We start from the raw sequence: 22,539 nt of genomic DNA, 5'->3' as shown, positions 1-22,539 counted from the left end.
CCGGTCGCACTGGTGGATGCGTGACGGAGCCGGACGCAACATCATGGAACTGCTGCACAGTCTGTGAACTGTCAACAACCATGGGTGCGCGAGGAAGCACAGCGTCAACCCGAGACTGTCTAGACCGTCTGGGTTGTGCAGTCAATACCCTACCGGGTTGCTGAGGTTCACGCACTGCGTCAAAACAAGTCACCTCTGCTGGTTGTTGAACGTCCTGAACGTCAACAACCACCTCCGAGCGTCGCTTAACGTCAACGTGCGGCTGGCAACCCACACTGGGTCGCATCGGTGGAGGAACCACCTCAACTGGCAGACGCGAGTAGGTTACCTCAGCGTCAACAGGGCGCACAACCGACCGGTTGGAAGGTTGTTGGCCAGAAGGTTCGGTAGCAACCTTCTCCGCATTAAAGTCCTCTATCGAAGACGCAAGCTTGGACTGCATGTCTTGCAGCAAAGCCCATTTAGGGTCTACGGGAGCAGGTGTGGCAACAGACGGGGTTAGCGACTGAGGCGGTACCGCTTACCATCCCTGAAAGCCTTGTTATGCATGACATAATTGTACAGCAAAACTTCAAAGGCTCGAAAACAGCTGTGAAGTTGACCTGTAAACAACTTGGAGCGTCTCCTGGCCAGGCGCCAGGGAGAGTCTACGAGAATTGAGAAGTCTATCTGGGCAGAGGCATGAACTTCCAAGCCGAGAACTTCTCTCGTGTCATATAAGACTCTCGCTCTATAAACCAGTTTAAAAGAGGGGAAAGCAAAGGCTGTATCCCCCAAACTCCTCCTGGTGAAAAACCAGTCGCCTAGCCAACGTAAAGCTCTCTAGGAGAGCGAGAGAGCACTAGCTTAAAAACAACGGCTTCGAAGTAGCTAGGCCTAGTGTAAGCTCTGACGTTTAGGCGAACGAGGGGCAGCAGTTACAAAAAGATCCGGACAAAGATCCTTAAAAAAAATCATCATGATTTAATTAAAGTCCATAGGAGGCTAAGCAGCTTTAGGCTCCTCTCCATCTGACAGAGTCCTCAAGGGAATATCAGTAGGAGGGGGAACAGCAACTTCCTCATCTACAGGAACCTTGTCCGATAAAAGCTGAGTCTCAAGCAAGGGAGAGACCTACCGTGGTGGCAATGCTTTACAAGCAGAGTCCACACTCACTGGTGCATTAGTAGCGGACCAGAACGCAACGTCATGTAACTGCTTGACAGTCTGTGAACTGTCAACAACTGAACTGTCAACCACAACAGGAGCGTGAGGACGCACAGCGTCCACTCGAGACTGCTTTGACTGCCTAGACTGAGCAGTCAAAACAACTCTAGAATGCGGAGGTTGACGCACAGCGTCAAAACAAGTCAACTCCGATTGTTAGTGAACGTCTTGAACGTCAACAGGAGCATCAGCAAGTGGCCTAACGTCCAAATGCGGCTGAAAAACCACACGAGACCGCATCGAGTGTGGTTCTAAACAACCTGACTGACGTGACTAAGCTACGCCAACGTCAACAGTAAGCACAAAGGAACGTTAGGTTGGCTGAAAGCCAGGATATCGATGAGATAAACGGCTAGACTCAACGGACTAATCGGCAGAATAGTCTTCCATAAGGGAGGCAAGCATATACTGCATGTCTTGCCATACAACCCATTAAGGATCAACGGAAATGGTTGTGGTAAGAGACGAGGGTAACGTCTGTGACCGCAACACTTTGCCAACAAAAAAAGACTCTCGGAGTCTGTGTTACGCTTTTGTTAGGCGGCGAGCAGTTATCCGATGACTGCATAGGGTCAGAGCTGTCCTAATGGTTGTAACCAGGACGCTGGACCTGTCCTGAAAGGACTGACTTTCGCTTAAGGGCTTCGAAACCTTGTGACAGGTTTCTTATGCGAAAAGCCTTCGGATGACGAGGAGAAACAACGTCTCTCTCGTCTTATGGTAGGGGAGATCTTGGTAAGATACACCCGATACCATAGAGGGAAAACGTCTGTTCGTTGATCAAGGCCTCTCAAACCCATAAGTCGTTTGACATTACTTCTCCCCTGGGCTTGGGAGCATGCAAGAGGTCCCGGACTAGGTGAACGACAGGCACGAACAGACGAACCCTCGGACGCAACACTGTAACACTTTGCGCTTATCACTTTATCACTTTGATTTTCTGTTTTGCACTTATTTCACTGAAATCGAAACTTTTACTGATTTCTACCTGAAACACGCAATTCTAACCTTCATTAAAAGGTAGTAATTGCGAAATCAGTCGTATAATGCAAGCTCATTAATACCAGCAAAAAACAGAAAACATATTTTAAGATAAAAAAATCAGTGGCTGGGAAAGAGACTAAACACTAGTTCATATAACTACGTTTTCAATCTCTCACCGCACATAGCCTGGGGACGAGAATAAAAAACTAAAAACGTTTTATCCTTCCTCCCCGTACAGCGACTAGGGACGAGAGTAACTCGAGAACAACGTTACCCGCTTGAACGGACGTTTTCTCTCCTCTCTCTCCCTCCGTCTCTATCTCTCTCTCTCTTTCTCTCTTGATTTCGCACCTAAGAGAAGAGCCCAATTATATTTCGTCAAAAAAACATGTTATTTGACTAAAGGAAAAAACTGAAAGGTTTTTCAAATAAAAAGTTCCTTTAAAATAGAATTTAAAACATTTAAGCTAAGAAAGAATGAACAAAACGTCAGAATCGATTTACTCTTACTGCAAAGTGAAACCGTGATACACTTTCTCTCTATCGTAACGATAGAGCGCATGTTGAACGTCCTGAACGTCAACAACTGCGTAGCATAAATAAACTAAACGTTAGTTCATCTTTGAAAACAGTACGAAGACTATCAAAGAAATTCTTTCATAAAATATTACATTTAAAAAGTTTTAAATCCTTAGCTCTTTAAAAGCTAATTACGATATAAAGGGCTCAACATTGATTAACTTCGGTTTCCAAGTTAGGACCGCCTACTCTCAGGAAAGGTCTATATAAACAAAACATTAAAATTATTTTTATATGTTTATAATAAATGGAAAGTTAATCGAAGAGGCCTAATAAAGGCGGAGAGATATAAAATATATAGAGGAAAATCTATAATGTGATAAGATAATTACTAAAAGCCTAAACACACTTCCGTCTAAGGGAAGGGTCGGCCATTTAAAAGTGAAAGAAAGTCCATACTCTCTTTGTCATCATAATTAAATCTATCCAAAACGAGTTCAAGATTTAAGATGAAGATAAAACACCTGCATAGCAAAAGCTCAAAACTAAAATAAAGTACTTCACCAATTAGTTGTGAAAAAACTCCAGTTTAGCAACAGCGAGTAAGTACGTCTTGTCGATAGCTCGACAGAGAGAAAATTGAGTCTTTGTTTACATTGAGTACTGGGTATCTGGACGACAGATGGCGCTGTTGGGCACACCCGCAACCTGTGTAGCGATCGCTGGCGAGTTTTTACCGTAGAGTTGTCTGTCGGGCAACAGAGTTGCAGCTATATAATCACCGGCTAAGTTAAATATTGAAAAACTAGTGTATCATCTAAGCAATTCAATTATGATATAATAATATGTCTAGACAGAGGTTGCATTATTAGAAAATTCTATACAGTACTGTACTGTATTGTACTACATAATTACACATCTTCATTCTATAGATCATTGAACTGGCAATTAAAAAGTATGATCTATTACCAAGGGTCTTCATTATCCTTTTACAATGGTTTTGGCTGATTTTCTGATGGTATTTCCTACTCCTAAGCTTGCCCTACCTAATGGGTACCTAGCAGTGGTGGCTCGTGATAAGTGCTGTGGAACTGCATCACCCGTATTTTTAATCGATATCATTGATAATATTCAATATACAGTAATGAGCTTTTTCTTTATACTTTTACAATATATAATCCTTAAGCTTAATGTCAGTAGGCATCCTCCAGTTTATGCAATAAAACAAGAATCTTTGCATGGAACTGTAAACTTCACAGTTCCAGCTGCAGGGGATGTTGTGTTGTGTGCATGCACATAGGAAGCTACAAGCGACTCTAAGCCACGTGCTGAGAGGGAGAGAGAGCACTGTTGTTCCAACAGTGCCAACCTTGGCGTGATCAGTAGAGGGTATTTTTTATTTACTCCATGGGTGTTGTGCTAATAAACTGTGTACTACATTCTTGAATGTAATAAAATGTAGAATTACTGTAGATTATTTTTCTAATTCCAACTATTTTATTTGATTCATTTCTTTTGGGTTCTCTTAACAATTCCCATGACTACAACAGAGGCACAACGCTACTTTTCAACAACGAAAATAAATAAAAAATTTTCTAAGAAGCACTATGAATTCGGAAAGACTAAATACTGTACACTTCCAGAGCTTTCAATGGAAAAAAACATTCCTCAGTGGTCATCCTGAGATCAAGAAGAAAATAATAAATCTTTTTATTCATATTAACCCTGGAAAGGTATGATGGGTCGTACGCGACCCCTACAGCATTTTCAAAACCCGTTTTTTCCCCATAAATCATCAGCTGTCTCGAATATGGAAGTGATCGACCTGCAAGGGGTGACTAGTCTACATGCCATTGTCTGCTTTAGGACTGATTTTCGTCTAACTTCCCTCCTCCCCCGTTTTTTTACCCCCCCAGGGGTAGACCTCGACCCTGAAATACCTTTATAGGGGTAAGTGATCAAACAGCAAAGTTATTACATAATTATAAATTGTCGAACAGTGTTGATACTTGTTTGGTTCTTTATAGTTGGAAAGTGTGGGTGGATGGTGTGTCTACCACTTGCATGACATTGGTTTTGGCTTAGATGCCATATATTGCCATGAGGTCCATTTTCCCTCAAATGCTAATTTCTGAATTTTTTCTATTTTTTGCAAATTTCTGATTTTTTTCTATTTATTTTGAATTTATCTTCAATAATGGCCAGCAGGCAGTATTCCCTCGGCATGGATGTCATCAACACACTTCTAATGGAGTTAAAAAGAGATGTTGATGATAATATGGAGCTTGCATACCCATTCTTCATTTCAAGTGGTAGATTGGGCTGTAAGAGTTGTTGCGGTCTGCGGCCATTTTGTTGACATACCAGAAAGGTAAGTTGGCATATCTCTATATATTCTTGTTCTGTATAGAATTCGTGATATTTTGGTATATTTTAATGCATAAATATCATATTTTATAGGAAATACAATGATTTTCATAAGAAATTTACATCGTGAAACTAAGCCATCAAAAAATGACCTTTAGATTTCGCCCCTGATATAACAGTAAATTACATCTTAGTGCACATTTTATTATGTATTTCTGTTCTAGGATAATATGAGTTTATTCTATAAAAAAAAATTAGCCTCTTCCTATTTCATTTGGGTACCCCAAAAAATTAATGAAATTTGGACAAATTTTTTTGGCCAAAAAAAGTTACCCTTATTTTCTCATTTCAGATCTTGACTTCTATGGGTCCAACTCATTTCCAGCAATTACACGCTGTTGCTTTGCCATCTAAGAAGGTGTCCCTAAAGGGATTTACGTGTATATGTATATTTCTATTTTTTGTGAATATTTACGTCGTCTTTTTTTTGTATACTTAAATTTTTAATATATTTCCAATACATAGTTATTTTGTAGATGGGTATCATTTATATTTTCAGTAGTTTTTAGCATTCTTTGAAGTATTTTTAGCAAGTCAAACAATACAGATTGATGCATAACTAAATTTTTCCTTAATTTTTTTTGGAGTCTGGGTCGCGCGCGACCGAGTATACCCTTAAAGGGGTGTCCGAGTAGCGTACCTATCCAGGGTTAAAACTAAGAAAAATTTATTAAATCTTTAAATGAATGATCAAGCTTGAACAGTAACAATTTACATTATGTTAAGTAGAAATGGTTAGATTTTGTTCTTTTAGTATTCGATAAAGTTTCCGAATACATTTTCTTACGCCTGCTTGTGTCCTTCCACACAATATTAAAACAAAGCCTACATTTTTTTTTGAGCCGCACCCCCACTGATTTTAGCCACGAGTTGCCACTGGTATCTAGGCATAATGACATGCATACAATTCATTATTGACAAAATAGTAATGTCAAAGAAGCATTAATGAAATTATAACAAAAGACTAAAAGATTTCACAGCATAAAATCTAATGTTGAAAACTAAACTATCCAAATTCAAAATAAATTGACACTGATAATTTCCTATTTACCACTTAGTTTTAAAAACTATTATCAGATTTCATCATTACTTTATATATAATTTGACTTTCAGTTCAGAAAAGGGGCTCTTAAAATCACCCAATTGGTTACTACTACTCAGACAACATAAATCTATGAAAGTTACAGGTTCAGTAAACAACCTAGAAGCAACTTTATGGATTTTCAGTTAGCATAAGAGGGTTGAACTACACCACTTCTCTTCCTTCTGTATAAAGTCAGCTCGAATAGAATTAGAATTTGTACACTGATGGATGCACAAAGACTACAACAGTTTAATGTTAATTAAGTGGAGAACTTATGTTATATGTGCCAAGTACCAGCCTTCCTTTTGCTAGTTTGCAATGATGGATTTAGCTAGATGAACAAACTGGGTTGGAGGCTAAAGACAGGCATCAGATGAAAATATTGCAATTGCCTGACAAAATAACTAAAATCAATCCATTCACATAAAGCATTTGGCTTATCTCTCCTTTCTGAATATTTTTCAACATTAAACTATGATATATAAATCCAGGCCACTGCATTCAAGCAACATAAAAATACCTTACATAAGAAGTTATATAGACAATATAAATATTTACCAATGGTAAATCCTGAGCTAAATATAAAATATGTAAACATAAAACATTTCAATTTCTTACCAGACAAGATAGGTCAAGTAAAATAATGCAACAGCCGAGAACCCAGTTCGACGTCTTGGGAAGGAGTGGGGATTTAGGTAGAGTTCAATCAGAACTCCAACCAGAGGTGTCGTGTGGACGTTGTGGTTAAGCCAGACAGGGAACCACGAATCAAAAATCGGCGGGAATATTAGGTTTCTGTCGAATAGGTAAAGCCCCCAGAAAGACACCGTGACAAACTGTAAAATGATAAGAAAATGGAAGAATGAAGTTTAGGGTGTATGTAGATGGTTGGGACAGGCATAACCTTTCTTATTCAATCTAAAATTCATTTTCTTTATGGAGGAAAAATGTTTAACTTGGTATGAGACAAGATTAAAAAGCTAGTTTTACGATTTACAAAATATTATGATTTAGTGTTACCTTGCCAGGAGTGAACCAGGTTGGCAAACAAACACAGGGTTGAGACTTAGTCTTAGGGTAAGCTAAGGATATTGTGCTCTAGATGGGGGTCACAGAGGGGGCATAGCCCTTGTCCCAGGTAGGTAAGGATATGGCTCCCAGGTTAGATTAAGTGGGGAAACATAGGATAGGTGGTGTTCTTGTGTTTGTTTCCCTTCTAAAATGGCATTTTTTAAGTTAACTTTTGAAGTTTTATACCTGTCCATCCCAATTAACTACAAAGGCTTCCAAATAATATAAAGCTCAAAATATTGTTAGTATACAGCTACAAAATCCAGATTTTTAGATAGAAATAAAACGACCTCATGGATCTAACATCTCATTCAGGGTGCAAGCGATTACTTTCCAAATAGTGTAATTCTTTAAAATTATAGATATATAAAAATTAATAATCTATCTACAACGAAACAACAACTAATCTATTGAAAAATAACAATCTACAAAGACCTGGAAAACAAGATTCAACATACCACACCACCAGCGAAGACAACAGTGCTGAACACAAAATCTCGAAGCCTCTGCAGTGGTTTTCGCTTTTCATAAATGGGAGTGTTGGAACCGAAGACGTCATTGATGAACGCCAGTGCGAAGTACGCAAATTGCAGTAGCTGAAATACGTGGGAAAAGATTGAACATATTTCTATACTAATTCACACATAAATCTGGTTAAATTTAAGAAAGGTATATATTTTTTTTGGAGTTCTTAAAATTATGAATAATTGAACCACTTGTCAAAAGTGACACACACACTACTCAAAAATAAATGCGAAGTGACAGACAAATTACTCAAAAATAAAAGCTAAATAACAGACATACTACTCAAAAATAAAAAGCTAAGTGACATAAATTGCTCAAAAATAAAAGCTACGTGACATGAATTGCTTAAAAATAAAAACTAATTCAACTGCTTAATTAGATGGCTAAAAGAAAGATCTTCCAACAGTGGAGTATTTTTGTAAGCTGAAATTTTTATCAGAAAAAAATAATATAGATAAAATACATTGAGTAGATTTAACATTATGGTTATCAATACTCCTGATTCTATCGATTGATTGAATGATTGATTTGAGGTTTTCTGGCATCCTGACATCTAAGGTCATTGACGCCGAGGTCGACTGATTAATATTTAAATATACATAAATCATTGTCCATGAGATTACAAATAAACAAAGCACAAAGGGAACACTGTATACAAGATTTCAATGTAAAATACAGAATCATATTAAAACCTAGAAGATTGAATTTGATATGATTGAAAAAATAAAATTAAAAGTACAAAATAATAAAATGTACTTATTAATATAAAGTCCTGACTTTTGAAGTATAAAATAAAACCTTGATATCACCCATGTCAATATCCTTTACTAAAAAGTATACAAAATCTATATGCTGTTATTAATATGGCATAATGTACGAAAGACCTACAGTATGTAACAAAAATAAGGTATAAGTAACTAAAACTCATTAATATTAACAACTAACTCAGAATATAAACAAAGAAACTGTCAGATCAAATGAATAATTTTAATCTCCTACATTCATTTTAGTTGAAATAAAAGCCTATCATATTATATCAGTTAATAAAAGTGACTTGCTTACAAAGGATGGCAGAATTAGTGGAACAAAAAAAAGACCAGTTCTTCAAAGGTGTTTAGGTCTACTACAAAAACAAATACTGTATAGAAGGTCCTCGGCAATACAAGCATAAATCCCAAACCCATTATTATCAGATATTGTATCAAAAGTTCATAATGAAAATGATATTTTCATAATGAAATAAATTTTTGAACATACTTACCCGGTGGTTATATAAGAATGGCTAAAGTCCCTAGACGCCCGGCAGAAATGCAAAATCTCGCGGCTATCGCAGATATGCCAGGTGTACAGTAGCGCCCTTGCAGTAGACAAGTCGAACTATACCAAACCCTTCAGATCTTCCATGCCCCATGGTCTCTAGAGGGGAGGAGGGTGGGTTTTTAACTTATATAACCAGCGGGTAAGTATGTTCAAAAATTTATTTTATTATGAAAATATCATTTTTAAACATAAAAATTAACCCCCTGGTTATATAAGAATGGCTGATTGACACCCTTGGTGGTGGGTCAGAGACGGCAACATAATTGGAAATTCACTTAAGAGTTACATTAAACAACTCAAGAGGTTCGTACCTGATAAGGAAGCTGACTGCAATGATTCTCTGCCTCATTCTGTCTGCTATCCTTAGGAGATCCAGCAGTCCACTCAGGGGGCTGATGATCTTTAGGAGCTGTCAAACGGTGCCATAACCTATAACATGACAGGACCTCGCCTAATACCCTTGTTCCGAGTGCACTCAAGGAACAAATTGACCACCTGACCATACAACAGATTGCGGAAGACTGACAACTAATCTCCACATACAACCATAAATAAAAACCAAGTTCCAAAAGAAAGAAAAGGGTATTAGGAAAAAGGGAACGTAGTGGTAGATCATTCACCTACTATCACATTCGCTGCCACGAATGGTCCCAACGTGTAACAGTGCTCATAAAGAGTCTGAACATGTTTTAAATAATGGGATGCGAATACAGACTTACTTCTCCAGAAAGTTGTATCCATTATACTTCGCAGAGAACGGTTTTGTTTAAAAGCCACTGAAGTCGCTACCGCTCTGACTTTATGCGTCTTCACCTTGAGGAGCCTCTGGTCTGCCTCATCTCACTGGGCGTAGCCTCCTTAATCAAGAGCCTTATGAAAAAGGATAAGGCGTTCTTTGACATGGGCAGTGAAGGTGTTCTTACTGCACACCACAGAACATCTGAGTTGGCTCTCAAACTCTTATTTCTGTTCAAATAGAATCTTAATGCTCTTACAGGGCAGAGCACTTTCTCCAACTCTTCTCCCACAACATCATAGAGATTAGGGATCTCAAAAGACTTAGGCCATGGACAGAAAGGATGTTCATTCTTGGCCAAAAAATCAAGCTGCAAGGAGCATATGGCTTTCCCATCTCGGAAACCAATGTTCCTGCTTAAGGCGTGAACTTCACTAACCCTCTTAGCAGTGGCTAAACTAACCAGAAACAGTTTTCAAGGTTAGATCCTTAAAAGAGGCCGAGTGCAAAGGTTCAAATCTGTCACTCATGAGATATCTAAGAACAACGTCCAGGTTCCAGGCAGGCGATTCTGGTTGTCTTTTCTTTGAGGTATCAAAAGACTTAAGAAGATCCTGCAAGTCCTTATTGTTGGAAAGGTCCAAATTTATGTGTCTAAAGACCGTCGCCAACATACTTCTGCAACCTTTGATTGTTGAGGAAGAGAAGTTATGCTTATTGCTGAGGTCTAGGAAGAAATCGGCAATCTGAGTTATAGAGGTACTGGATGAAGACACTGAATTAGCTCTACACCATTCTCTGAATAACTCCCACTTGGACTGATACACCTTGATGGTAGAAGACCTTGCTCTCGCAATAGCCTTGGCTGCCTCCTTCGAAAAACCTCTAGATCTAGCGAGTTTTTCGATAGTCTGAAGGCAGTCAGATGTAGAACTCGGAGGTTTAGGTGGTTTCGAGCCGAAGTGAGGTTGTCTGAGAAGATCTGGTCTTAAGGGAAGGCTTCTCGGGACATCTACCATCCATTCCAGTACCTCTGGAAACCAGCTTCTTGACGGCCAGAACAGAGCTATTAAAGTCATCCTAGTTTCTTCGTGCGACACGAACTTCTGCATTACCTTGTACAGAATCTTGAACGGTGGGAATGCATACACCTCCATGTGTGACCAATCCATCAGGAAAGCGTCTATGTGCATGGCCTCGAGATCCGGCACTGGTGAACAGTACAATTCCAGTCTCTTCGTCTTTGCGGTTGCAAAAAGATCTATGAGGGGACAACCCCATAACTGCCACAGACTCTTGCAGACCTCCAGGTGTAACATCCATTCTGTAGGAAGAACCTGATCTCCCCTGCTGAGTCTGTCCGCTCTCACATTCTTGACCCCCTGAATAAATTGAGTCAATAATGTCACTTTCCTATCCTCCGCCCATACGAGAAGAGGCCTCGCTATCTCGTACAGAGACCACGAGTGGGTCCCGCCTTGCTTCGCTATACAGTGAACCCTCGCTACTTCGCGGTTCGACAATCGCGGATTCACCACTTCGCGGGGTTTTCCCATAACCCATATATATATACATATCGCGGATTTTCCGGAAAATTCGAAAATATCGCGAAATCTGAAGATAACCAAATACGATATTTTGTTACCTGTAATTCCATTAATACTGTAATTAGTAATATCTGCTCTTACTGATTGTTCATTGCATTACATATGATATATAATTCAGCACAGAAAGAAATAAAACACGAAAAGAGAATGTGATCATACGATAATTCAGTACGTAGTAAAATTAAATCGAACATGAAACGCAAATCAGATGCAGTCATACCATATTAGAATGGTGTGTACTGTAATGGATGTGCTTCTTTTCCATGAATCTTTTGTATGTATACGTACGTAGTACAGTACTGCATCCAATAATATTCTTTGTTGCAAAAATCACATTTCGAATAAGTACTGTAAGCGTACGAGAGAGAGAGAGAGAGAGAGAGAGAGAGAGAGAGAGAGAGAGAGAGAGAGAGAGAGAGAGAGAGAGGCGTAAAATAGCGTACGTACGTAAATTTTTATTATTATTGTTATTATTATTATTATTGTTGTTGTTGTTAATAAAATTATTATTGTTATTTATTAATCATTATTATTATTATTATTACTGTACAGTATTATTATCATTATTTATTATTATTACGGTATTGTACTTAATCTACGTACGTTCAGTGTGCGCGGGACATCTTCTATGAGTAACCAACGCACCATAGTACTGTATAAGACGGGTTGTGATTGGTTCAAGCGCTGATAGATGACGAATCAAAACTCAAGTTTTGTTATCTAGCCTGTGATTGGTGTTTTGCCCGCATCTTCAACTTCCAGCATCACAGTTCTCGCGGGTCTGCATCGTTCACTTTCTCTTTCCGCGTATTGCTGAGTAGACGTTCTTAAGTTTGTGAAGTTGAATCTGTGCTGTGTGCGACTGTTTTAAGTTGAACTTTCTGTTAAACCCTACTGTACAATGCCTCCCAAGCCTTCTGCTTCTACTAAGGCTGGTAGTGAGCCTAAACAGCACCGAAAAATGATGATTGCTGAGAAGGTGACGCTTCTCGATACTATGTTAAAAGACGGTAGAAGTTACGCGGCCGCAGACCTCGAAGACCTGACGAAATCGGGCAGTGAAGACAGTGAAACACAGGAAGAGATCCAAGAAAATGTCGAAGAAACGGTCTTAACTATAGAACGGCTTGCCAAGCTCTGCAAGCTTGCGAATGAGGTGAAAGAAATGTCGCAAGAGTGGGACGAGGATATGGTTCGTTCTCTACAATTCTGCACCAAGATCGATGAACAAATGGCTCCCTACAGGATGCTCTTGCGAAAAAAGAAGCAGCGGCAGCAACTTCCGATCACAATGCCCTCGGAAGAAATTGAAGAAGTGTCTCAGGAAGAAGTTGAAGAGGTGTCCCAGGAAAAGACACCTCCGTCTGAAGAGACGTAAAATACTATTATTGGCTGCACAGTAGAAGACATCATCAGCTTCATCATCATCATTTCTACTGTGCAGCAAATTCATCGCCATCATCATTCAAGTTTTTCTTGAACTTCTTTCGTGGTGAGTACAGTAACAATCTTTATTTTTTACTTAAACATTTTACTGTAATATTTGTGTCTGTTTTATAGTTTAGTACTGTATGCATTAAGTTAAAGGGAAGGTTTTAAAAGCCTATCATATTTTTTTTGTTTAAAATTTACATTTACGTACGTAAAACAATCTCTCTCTCTCTCTCTCTCTCTCTCTCTCTCTCTCTCTCTCTCTCTCTCTCTCTCTCTCTCTCTCGTAAATTGTTTTCCTGCTTTGCTACGTACAGTATGTACTGTATGATTTTATATAGATACGGTAAATAATATTTGTAATAACATATTTTGTAAATGCTTTTACTGTAAATATCATTATTTATCACTTTCATCATGCGCGTTACAGTAAATGCCTTCTTTGTTCTGAGCGTGGTTGTTTACTGAGCGTACTTTATGACGCCGTCGTTTCAGGTGGCGTCATAAAGAAAAACATTTCATTTGGAAGTCCTAAGGAAAATTAAGTAAAACATTGGTAATAACAAAATCAACATACTGTATACTGTACATCAATATAATCGATGCAAAAACTAACCTATACATATATGTGTACAGTACACTAAATGAGTTTGTTTCTTCATTATGATCAGAGATAAACGTAAACAAAACATTGGTTGCCATTTTTTATCGTGCTTTTTAGGTGTTTAGGAAACGCATGATATAAAATCGCCTTTAATATTTGTGCCTGTTTTAGTTTAGGGTACTGTAGTACATGCATTAAGTGTTCTGTACATTAAAGGGTAGTTTGTTAACAGTACTACGTACAAGGGAAGGTTTTAAAAGTCCGAATATACATGTTAAATAAATAGGTAAATATGGTGTCAATACTTCGCGGATTTTCACCTATCGCGCCCGCGTCTGGAACCTATCTACCGCGATAAACGAGGGTTCACTGTATAGGCTAGAGCTGTGGTGCTGTCCGCATTGATTTGTACCACCTTGCCCAGGATCTGCTCCTCGAAGCCTTTGAGGGCCAAATGTATTGCCAAAAGCTCCTTTTGATTTATGTGGAGAGTTTTTTGCTCTATCGTCCACAGACCTGAGATCTCTCTCTTCCCTAATGTCGCTCCCCACCCCGAGTTTGAGGCGTCGGTAAACAACACGAGGTCTGGGCTCTTTTGATTCAAAGACAGGCCCTCCTGTAGTCTGTGCTCGTTGTTCCACCAATGAAGGTGTGATTTTATGGGATCTGTGATGGGAATGCTTTCCCTGTCGAGACTGTCCCCTTTCTTCCAATGCCAATTGAGGTGAAACTGAAGGGGGCGTAAATGCAGCCTCCCCAGAAACACAAACTTCTCCAATGACGAGAGAGTCCCAAGAAGGCTCATCCATTCCCTCACTGAACTGACGTCCTTTTTTATAAAAGCCCGAAGTTTTAGGAGAGCTGTTTGAATCCTTACACGCGATGGAAAACCCTGAAAACTCTGACTCTGAATCTCCATCCCCAAATAAAGAATCTTCTGGGATGGAGTCAGCTGTGATTTCTTTGAACTCACTAGGAGTCCTAATTCCTTGGTCAATTCCAATGTCATTCTTAGGTCCTTCAAACAGCAATTGGCTGAGGTGGCTCTTATAAGCCAATCGTCCAGGTACAGGGAGGCCCTGATTCCCCTTGAATGTAGCATGCTTGCCACATTCAGCATGATTTTCGTGAACAACAGAGGAGCTGTGCTGAGACCGAAACATAAGGCTCTGCACTGGAAGACCTTTGTTTCCATACATAAACCTCAGATAACGCCTGCAGCTGGGGTGTATTGGAATATGGAAGTAAACGTCTTGGAGATCTAATGAGACCATCCAATCGCCCTTCCTTACTGCTGCTAAAACCGTCTTCTGTGTTTCCATGGTAAACTTTGAGTTCTGGACGTAGCCGTTGAGAACACTTACGACCAGAACTGGTCTCCATTCTCCTGAACTCTTGGGTACTAAAAATAGCTGGTTGTAAAACCCTGGCGATGTTAAATCCTGTACCCTCTCTATCGCTCGCTTCTCCAGTAACAGAGACATTTGAAGCCGCATGGCCTGCCTCTTTGGCCCCTCCCTGTATCTGGGCGAAAGATCCACAGGATCTGTGACTAGTGGAGGATTTGATAAAAAAGGAATCTTGTATCCCTCCTCCAACAATAGGACGGACCATGGGGCCGTTCCATTCCTCTCCCAGGCCTTCCAGAAGTAATTCAGCCTGGCCCATACTGCTGTCTGAAGGATAGGACAGTCAGACTCTACCTTGGCTGGGCTTAGTTCCTCTCTTCTTAGGTTTCTTCCCGTCGGACCTGAAGTTACCTCTTCCGGTAGGTTTACCACGAAAGGGCTGGGAGGATCGTACCCCCTGAAGTGCCTTCTTTTGGTTTACAGGAAGAAAACAAAGAAGGCAGAACTTTCCTGGCCGTATTAGCCACTAGGTCATGAGTAGCCTTTGGGGTTAATGCAGTGGCAGCTTCCCCTACCAACTCTTGTGGGAATAGAGTAGAAGACAACGGAGAGAATAGCAACTCCGATCTCTGGTAAGGGGGAACTCCCGCAGAGAGGAAGGAACACATAGTGGCCCTCTTCTTTATTACTCAAGCCGTGAAAAGAGCAGCCAACTCGTTGGAGCCATCCCTGACTCCCTTGTCCATACAGGACATCAAAAGAATGAGGCTGCTAGTGTCCACGCCTTTCATCTCAGAGACCTTTCTTCCTAGGGCTCCCAAAGACCAATCTAAAAAGTTAAAAAGTTCAAACGCCCTGAACATGACTTTTAACAGATGATCGAATTCTGTCATAGACCACCACACTTTAGTTTTCCTCAAGGCCAGTCGACTAGAGGAATCCACAAGGGTCGAGAAATCTCCCTGGGCAGAGGCAGGAACTCCCAAGCCCAGAACTTCCCCTGTCTCATACCAAATACTAGATTTGGAAGCCAATCTTGCGGGTGGAAAGGCGAAGCCCATTTTGCCAAGAGTCTTCTTCGACTCCATCCAAGTCCCCATCAATTTCAAAGCTCTTTTAGAAGAGCGCGAGAGCACCATCTTCGTAAACAAAGGCACTTTTGTTCCCTTCCCCAAGGTAAATTCCGATGGGGGAGAACGTGGCGCAACAGGAGTAAAGTGGTCTGGAAAGAGTCCCGTGAAAACCAGCATTAATTTTTTGAGGTCCACCGAATGTTGAGATGGTTTCTCCTGTTCTCCCTCAGAAATATCTTCCAGCGGTTCGTCCGGGCAAGACACTTCATCTGGTTCTTCTTCTGACAATTCAGCCGTTGCAGCCGTGCCATGTTCGGACAAGTAACGTCCCTGAACCGAAGCGTCAGTGCCGAAATGGGAGCGTTTGCGATGTTCAACATCTCCCTCTATCTGGCGATCACTAGTCTTACGCTTAAAATCCTGTTCAGTTTGGGAAACGGCATCTAACTGAAGTGGAGCGGTCAAGGTCGACTGATGTGCGACGTCAAGAATGGACTGATGCGCGGCGTCATGGGTTAACTGACGTGAGCTGTCGCGATGACGCGAAGCGTCTGGCTGACACTGACCCTCTGTGCTGTCATGAGTCAACTGATGCGAGCCGTCGCTGTGAGCGTCTGCCTGCTGATGCTGACGCTCCGCCGCATCATGAGTAGACTGCCGTGAGCCGTCGCAGTGACGTGTTGCGTCTACCTGCCGCCGCTGCCGTTCCGCATCGCGTTCGTTACCATCCTGCAGCTCAGCGGCTCGTTCTTCACTAGGCGAACCTCAACGCTTTAGGAAGAAAGACGTTCGGAGATTGTTTTTTGCTGTGTAGCAGCCCCCTGACCTGACACATCCATCTCACCCTGCCGTTGAACACTGCGATTGGGAGATCGCCTATGCGATAACGCGTCAGCACCAGAGACAACAGGCCGCCTGTGCGACAAAGGGTCCGAAACGGAAGACTGATGCCCAACCGCACTACTAACTGCAGGTTGATAAGATCGCATCAACGACGAGAGCTGCTGTTTCATACCCAATAACATCCAACATTTAGGATCGCTGCTATGCGACACATTAGAATCTTTCCCTAATGGAAAATCGCCTTCTTCCTCGCTTCCATATCGTTTCCCACTTTCGGGTGACAAAAGCCAGTCTGACGGAAGCAGTGGTGCATGAACCGTCACATCAGAAACAGGCATCAGCTCCGAATCTGACTGTATTACATCTTTATCCACATCAGAGCCCCTGACAGAGCGTTTCGCAGGCGAGCAACCCTCAGGGGACTGAAAACACTCCGGCATATCCCAGTTACTACAGCCTGGTTGTTGCGGAGGCGATTCGTGCTGCTGAACGACCGCGGGAGACTTCCTTTTAAGCGGTCTAGAGGAGTGACGCCAGACCTCGCCAAACGAACCTTCATCCGAGGAAAGCGATAACGCACCAACCTCATCTTTCCTATGATGAGGGTGAGCGACCGGTGCTACGACAGCAGGAACGCTCGAGGGGACGTCTGCGCGATTGATGACGCCTCTCGTTCCCTTTCGCCGTTCGACACTACTTCTCCCATGGGTTCGGGAGCTTGAAAGAGGTCGTAGGCTGAGTGAACGATAGGATCGCGCAGACGCACCCTCCACAACACTAAACACATTATAAACACTTTTCACATTCGGTTGGTTGCCAAGGCGATAACTTTTAAGCACATTAATCTCGGACAAGATCTGGTTTTTGTCCGCAGCTAACGATTCGACTCTTTCACCGAGAGCCTGAATCGCTGTTAAGATATCCTTCATAGAAGGTTCCTTCGGTTGCTGATCTACCACTACGGGAGAAGGAATAGGATCAATGACATTAGGTAAGGACAAACCAACAGAACGAGATGAACTGCGCCTAAAATTGTCCCTCTCTAATCTTTTAATGTAACGTTCATAAGTTACCCACTCGCTATCACAAATACTATGAGGGTCCACAGAAACCTTAAGAAGTCGAGTACGACAACCTTTAACACACTTCCAAAACACAGGGGAGGGGTCGGCCATATTGAACTGGTAAGAGAGAAACCAAAAACATAAACAAAGGTTAAATTACATAAATCAACCCAAAACAAAATAGATTTCAAGAAAAAATGAAAAGGAAATCAATTATGCCCAAACTAAAAAAACACAGTACATCACCAAATAACCGTACAAAACAGAGTAAGTTTCGAGAGAATTTCCAATTGTTCCAGCCAGCAATGGTGGCAGAGAAGATCTGCAGGGTTTGGTATAGTTCGACCTGTCTACCGCGAGGGCGCCAGTGTACACCTGGCATATCTGCGATAGCAGCGAGATTTTGAATTTCTGCCGGGCGTCTAGGGACTTTAGCCATTCTTATATAACCAGCGGGTAAGTTTTATGTTTAAAATACTGTAATAAAACCGTAATATAGGTATACAATTTCCTGCAATAAGTAAAACTACATTTTTTAATATGAAACGGGACTATTTGTTGACTTTTTCAGCTGAAAATCGTAGGCATGTGAGTTAGGTGAAGCCTACTCTATTGAAAACATAATTTGACATACAAACAGCTTCTTTGAACCTACCAAGTTTGTAAGTTGAGGATTTTCTGAATTCACAGTTTAAGAATGAGAATTTCTCTTGCTTAAGGGTACACTCGGGCACCCTATTCTATCTTATTTCTCTTCCTCTTATTTTGATAAAGTTTTTTATAGCTTATAAAGGAAATATTTATTTTAATATTGTTACTGTTTCTAAAGTATCTTATTTTTTCTTGTTTCCTTTCCTCACAGGGCTATTTTCCCTGTTAAAGCTCCTGAGCTTATAGCATCCTACTTTTCAAACTACAGAAGTGTGTTGTAGCTTAGCAAGTAATAACAATAACAATAAAAATAATTATAATAATAATAATAATACTGTAATAATAATAATAATAATGAAAATAACACATAAAAGATCAAGATAACATAATCCACCTTACTGTAATAATACATAGACACTTACCATATCCCAAAAAGTGAGATACTTAAATGGTCCTCCAAAAGCAACTCTATGTTTCAGAAATTCCTCGGGGGGATGTAGTCCAAATAAGTACACATGGATTCCATATCCATAATGGACAACGAGGATAAAATGGATTAGAGCGCTTAGAAAACCCATTTCAGGATGGTAATCTGCAGACTAACCTGAAAGAAAAAAAATCTCTTAAAACTTATAAATATAAACCATTACTTTGGCTACAACTTTAGCAAGAAATATGTGATTAGATGTACTGTATACGTAAATAAATATCATCTTATAAAAGGTGAAGGATTACTCATAAAGTACATTAAGAACCCAAAACATTTTATTCTCTGTACTCACTAAAAAATCTTTCTTTCAAACAGATGTTCAATTGTTTGGGAAATGCATACATCACTACATTTTATTAATATTCATTCAGGTAGTAAGGAGACTGATATAGAGAACCTCATTGCTTGGGGAGATACCTAGATTACTATAGCAACATGAAGTAACAGTGACCAAGTACAAAGAACCTTCAGCAATGCCTACTATGCACTACATGAAGTGGACTAACAACACTATTTCCTAAGAGTGCATGAAGTCATCCTTTATGATGGCTGCACAAACTGCACTTGCCGTCTCCATCTTGAACGGAGTTTGTAGAACAAACTAGTTCGCAGGACAGAGATTGACGGAGAGTCTCCATCTACCCGATAACTTCTCCACTGAGAATAGTTGGCTGTAGAAGTCACGAGACCTGTCTTAAAAGACTTCTAATGCATTCTTCTCCATTAATACTTTCCCATAGTGTGTGAGGATGAGGTCCATTTTGTTTAACTCGAACAAAAAATGCAACTAATGGGAGCCTTTGTAGTTGGTTGGGATGGACCCAGACAGTAGTTAAAATGTGGGTAAATATTTACTGTAGCACAATATTCCTAATGAAGGAAATAAGAATCATTCCTGGTGTATTTAGAGGTACTTTCAACTTTCCTGATGCAAATAATTGGGGGAGAACACACTTTTCAAATTTTAGAAATTTTAAAATTCTAAGTTATGAGTGAAGAACCACATGTCAAAAGGGAAACAAACACAAGAACATCGCCTAACATATGGTTCCCCACCTAACCTAACCTAGGAGCTGCATCATTACATACCAGCGGGTTAGCAACCCTCTTACACTGCCTTATACTTAGCTTACCCTAAGACTGACTAAGTCTCAACCTTGTGTTAGGTTTTCAACTAACCTCATTCCCGGCAAGGTAACACACGCAAATAAATATTTCATAAATCGTAAAATCCTAACATCGTATTCCAGATAAAGTTACACAAAAATTCTCTCTGAAATCAAATGTATTTGACAAAAAATAATTAAGTTTACGCTTGTCCCAACCAACTACAGTACATAAACCCCACTTACTTTAAGCATTGGAGCCTTTGTATATCAGCGGCCAGTTCCTCCAGTGTGCATAAAACATGGACCCAAATTAACCCAAACCTACAAGCTGTGGCCTTAACTACTTAACCAAACGGGGGCGTTAGCCCTTACACTGACGTATTCTTAGTCAGCCATCATCAGCATACATACAGGTGGCCGCTATCATACATACACCCCTAAGCATTTATTAAGATTCCACGTTAGAATGGTTGATGTTAATACCGGTGGTCTCTTGCAACACAGCAAACCCCAATACGTCTTTGAGGACCATCAACCCACCTAATTTCACTATGAATTCTGACCAGTAAAATAGAAAGGTTGACCTCTGACAGCGACTCTTTGGTGGTCGATGAAATAACCTTTATAAAAAATATGAAAACTTAACATACCACCTACAAATGGAGAAACGAGAATCTTACTGGAGTCTAAAGTACAGATCCTTGTGAGTGACTGACTGATTTTTTTTAACGTTACAGATTAGATGAATATGTAAACTGGGGCTTATCTGTTATATAATCACTTATATAAATGTGCTGAATAACGGTGATTCACGACTATAGGTCAAAGTTTATTTCCACACAGATATTATGCTCATCTTAAAAGTATATTAAACAGTAAAGTGTTCTCTAAATTCATTACTTACCACTGCAATTATGAAGGTAATATATGAACAGCACGGAGTGAAATATTATGCTGTAATTTAGTTATATTAATTGGAAATATACAACTACTTTGCAAAATATGTACGAAGACGACGTCTAGAGAGCGCCTCAATGACAATTTGTAAACAAATATCCGAATACAATCACATTGACTTCGATTTCATAATAGTAAATTAATGAATCAAAGATTCCAAATTGGATAATTATAAATACTATATGTATGAATAAAATATATTTATATTAATTTTATTGCTTCATATAAGTTTATTTGCTATATTTTAGTAGTATGACTTTTATAAAAACAGGCAATGAATTCGAACGACACTTTTGATTTATTCGTATCTCAAACTTTGCTCTCGGTTCTGGCATGGGCTTAAACATATTCGGATGAATGGCAAAAAACGATAGGCGAACAATCGAACATGGTGAAAAAGGTCAAAGTATCTTTACTAATTTCATGGAAAAGATAAAGTGTGCGTCTCTTCATTAAAGCAATCATTTATGAACCCGGTAGGTACTAAACTGGACGAGGTTGTTGTTATGGTAGCAGGCTTAAAGACAGCATAAAAGGAAACTTCAACATCATGAATGTGTATATATTAAGACAAGTAGGGTACACGACCTGTCAAAAATGACGGCTGAACATTTAGATGAGTATACACATATATGTACACAGATTCGACTCTTGCTACACACCCCCATCGTTTTCCTAACTACATCACGACAGTTTGGGCAATTTGTGGAAGATTGTGGTTTCCGAGTGTACCTCTTGGGATGCCCCTCTCATCGAGGTATGACTAGTTCTCTCCCCATTACCCGATGGACGAGGATAGACCAATTAGTCTTGCATTTGGGTTTGGCAATGCAGCTTAGCATATATATATATATATATATATATATATATATATATATATATATATATATATATATATATATATATAAGTGCTAAAATTTGCACGTTGGTTTTAATCCTTCTTCGTGGCTAATTGTTGTCACTGTTGTTACAAGTTTCTTGGACCAGGGTTCAATGAAATTCCCGGCCGGTTAGAAGCTATTGTCTTTGAGTGGTTCCGCCTGGGGCTCTGATCCCGAGGTCGGTAAGAGAATCCAGACATTAATGTATCACTATATATGGCTTATTTCTTGAGATACTACCGCTAAATAGTTATGGGGTCCCTTGACTGGTCAGATCATTCAACAGTCTGGTCACAGCTGGAATAAAACTTTCAGGAAATTGTGTAGTATTGAGCCATATGCTGGAGCTGTATGACTGTTAGAAATAACAGCATACCTATGCACTGAATGGTACAGTCTGGGAAGATCTGAATTATTATTATTATTATTATTATTATTATTATTATTATTATTATTATTGCTGTTGTTGTTGTTGTTGTTACTACTACTACTGCTATCAATTGCTAAGCTACAACCCTATTTGGAAAAGCAGGATGCTATAAGCCCAGGGGCTCCAACAGGAAAAATAGCCCAGTGAGGAAAGGAAATAAATAAACTACAAGAGAAGT

General features: G+C 39.9%; 1 protein-coding gene across 6 annotated transcripts in view; it reads right to left on the bottom strand.

Moving 5' to 3' along the window:
* Positions 1 to 22,539, bottom strand: part of LOC137660172 (androgen-induced gene 1 protein-like) — a 187,748-nt gene that overhangs the window by 29,275 nt on the left and 135,934 nt on the right. For 2 of the 6 annotated variants that reach the window (XM_068394863.1, XM_068394862.1), the window contains exons 1-4: positions 20,744 to 20,888; positions 18,917 to 19,098; positions 7,750 to 7,887; positions 6,839 to 7,056 (exon numbers count right to left, since the gene is read on the bottom strand). In XM_068394863.1, coding sequence (XP_068250964.1) covers positions 6,839 to 7,056; positions 7,750 to 7,887; positions 18,917 to 19,072 — 512 coding nt within the window. In that variant the 5' untranslated portion in view covers positions 19,073 to 19,098; positions 20,744 to 20,888. Of the gene's footprint in view, positions 1 to 6,838; positions 7,057 to 7,749; positions 7,888 to 18,916; positions 19,099 to 20,743; positions 20,914 to 20,997; positions 21,135 to 22,539 lie in introns of those variants that run through there. The other 4 variants (XM_068394864.1, XM_068394865.1, XM_068394866.1 and 1 more) reach the window with 4 other exon arrangements.

The sequence above is a fragment of the Palaemon carinicauda genome, chromosome 20, assembly GCF_036898095.1.
Source record: "Palaemon carinicauda isolate YSFRI2023 chromosome 20, ASM3689809v2, whole genome shotgun sequence".
In the NCBI taxonomy this organism is placed as follows: Eukaryota; Metazoa; Arthropoda; class Malacostraca; order Decapoda; family Palaemonidae; genus Palaemon; species Palaemon carinicauda.
The sequence above is the reverse complement of the archived record's forward strand: the minus strand, read 5'-3'. Positions and strand labels throughout refer to the sequence as shown.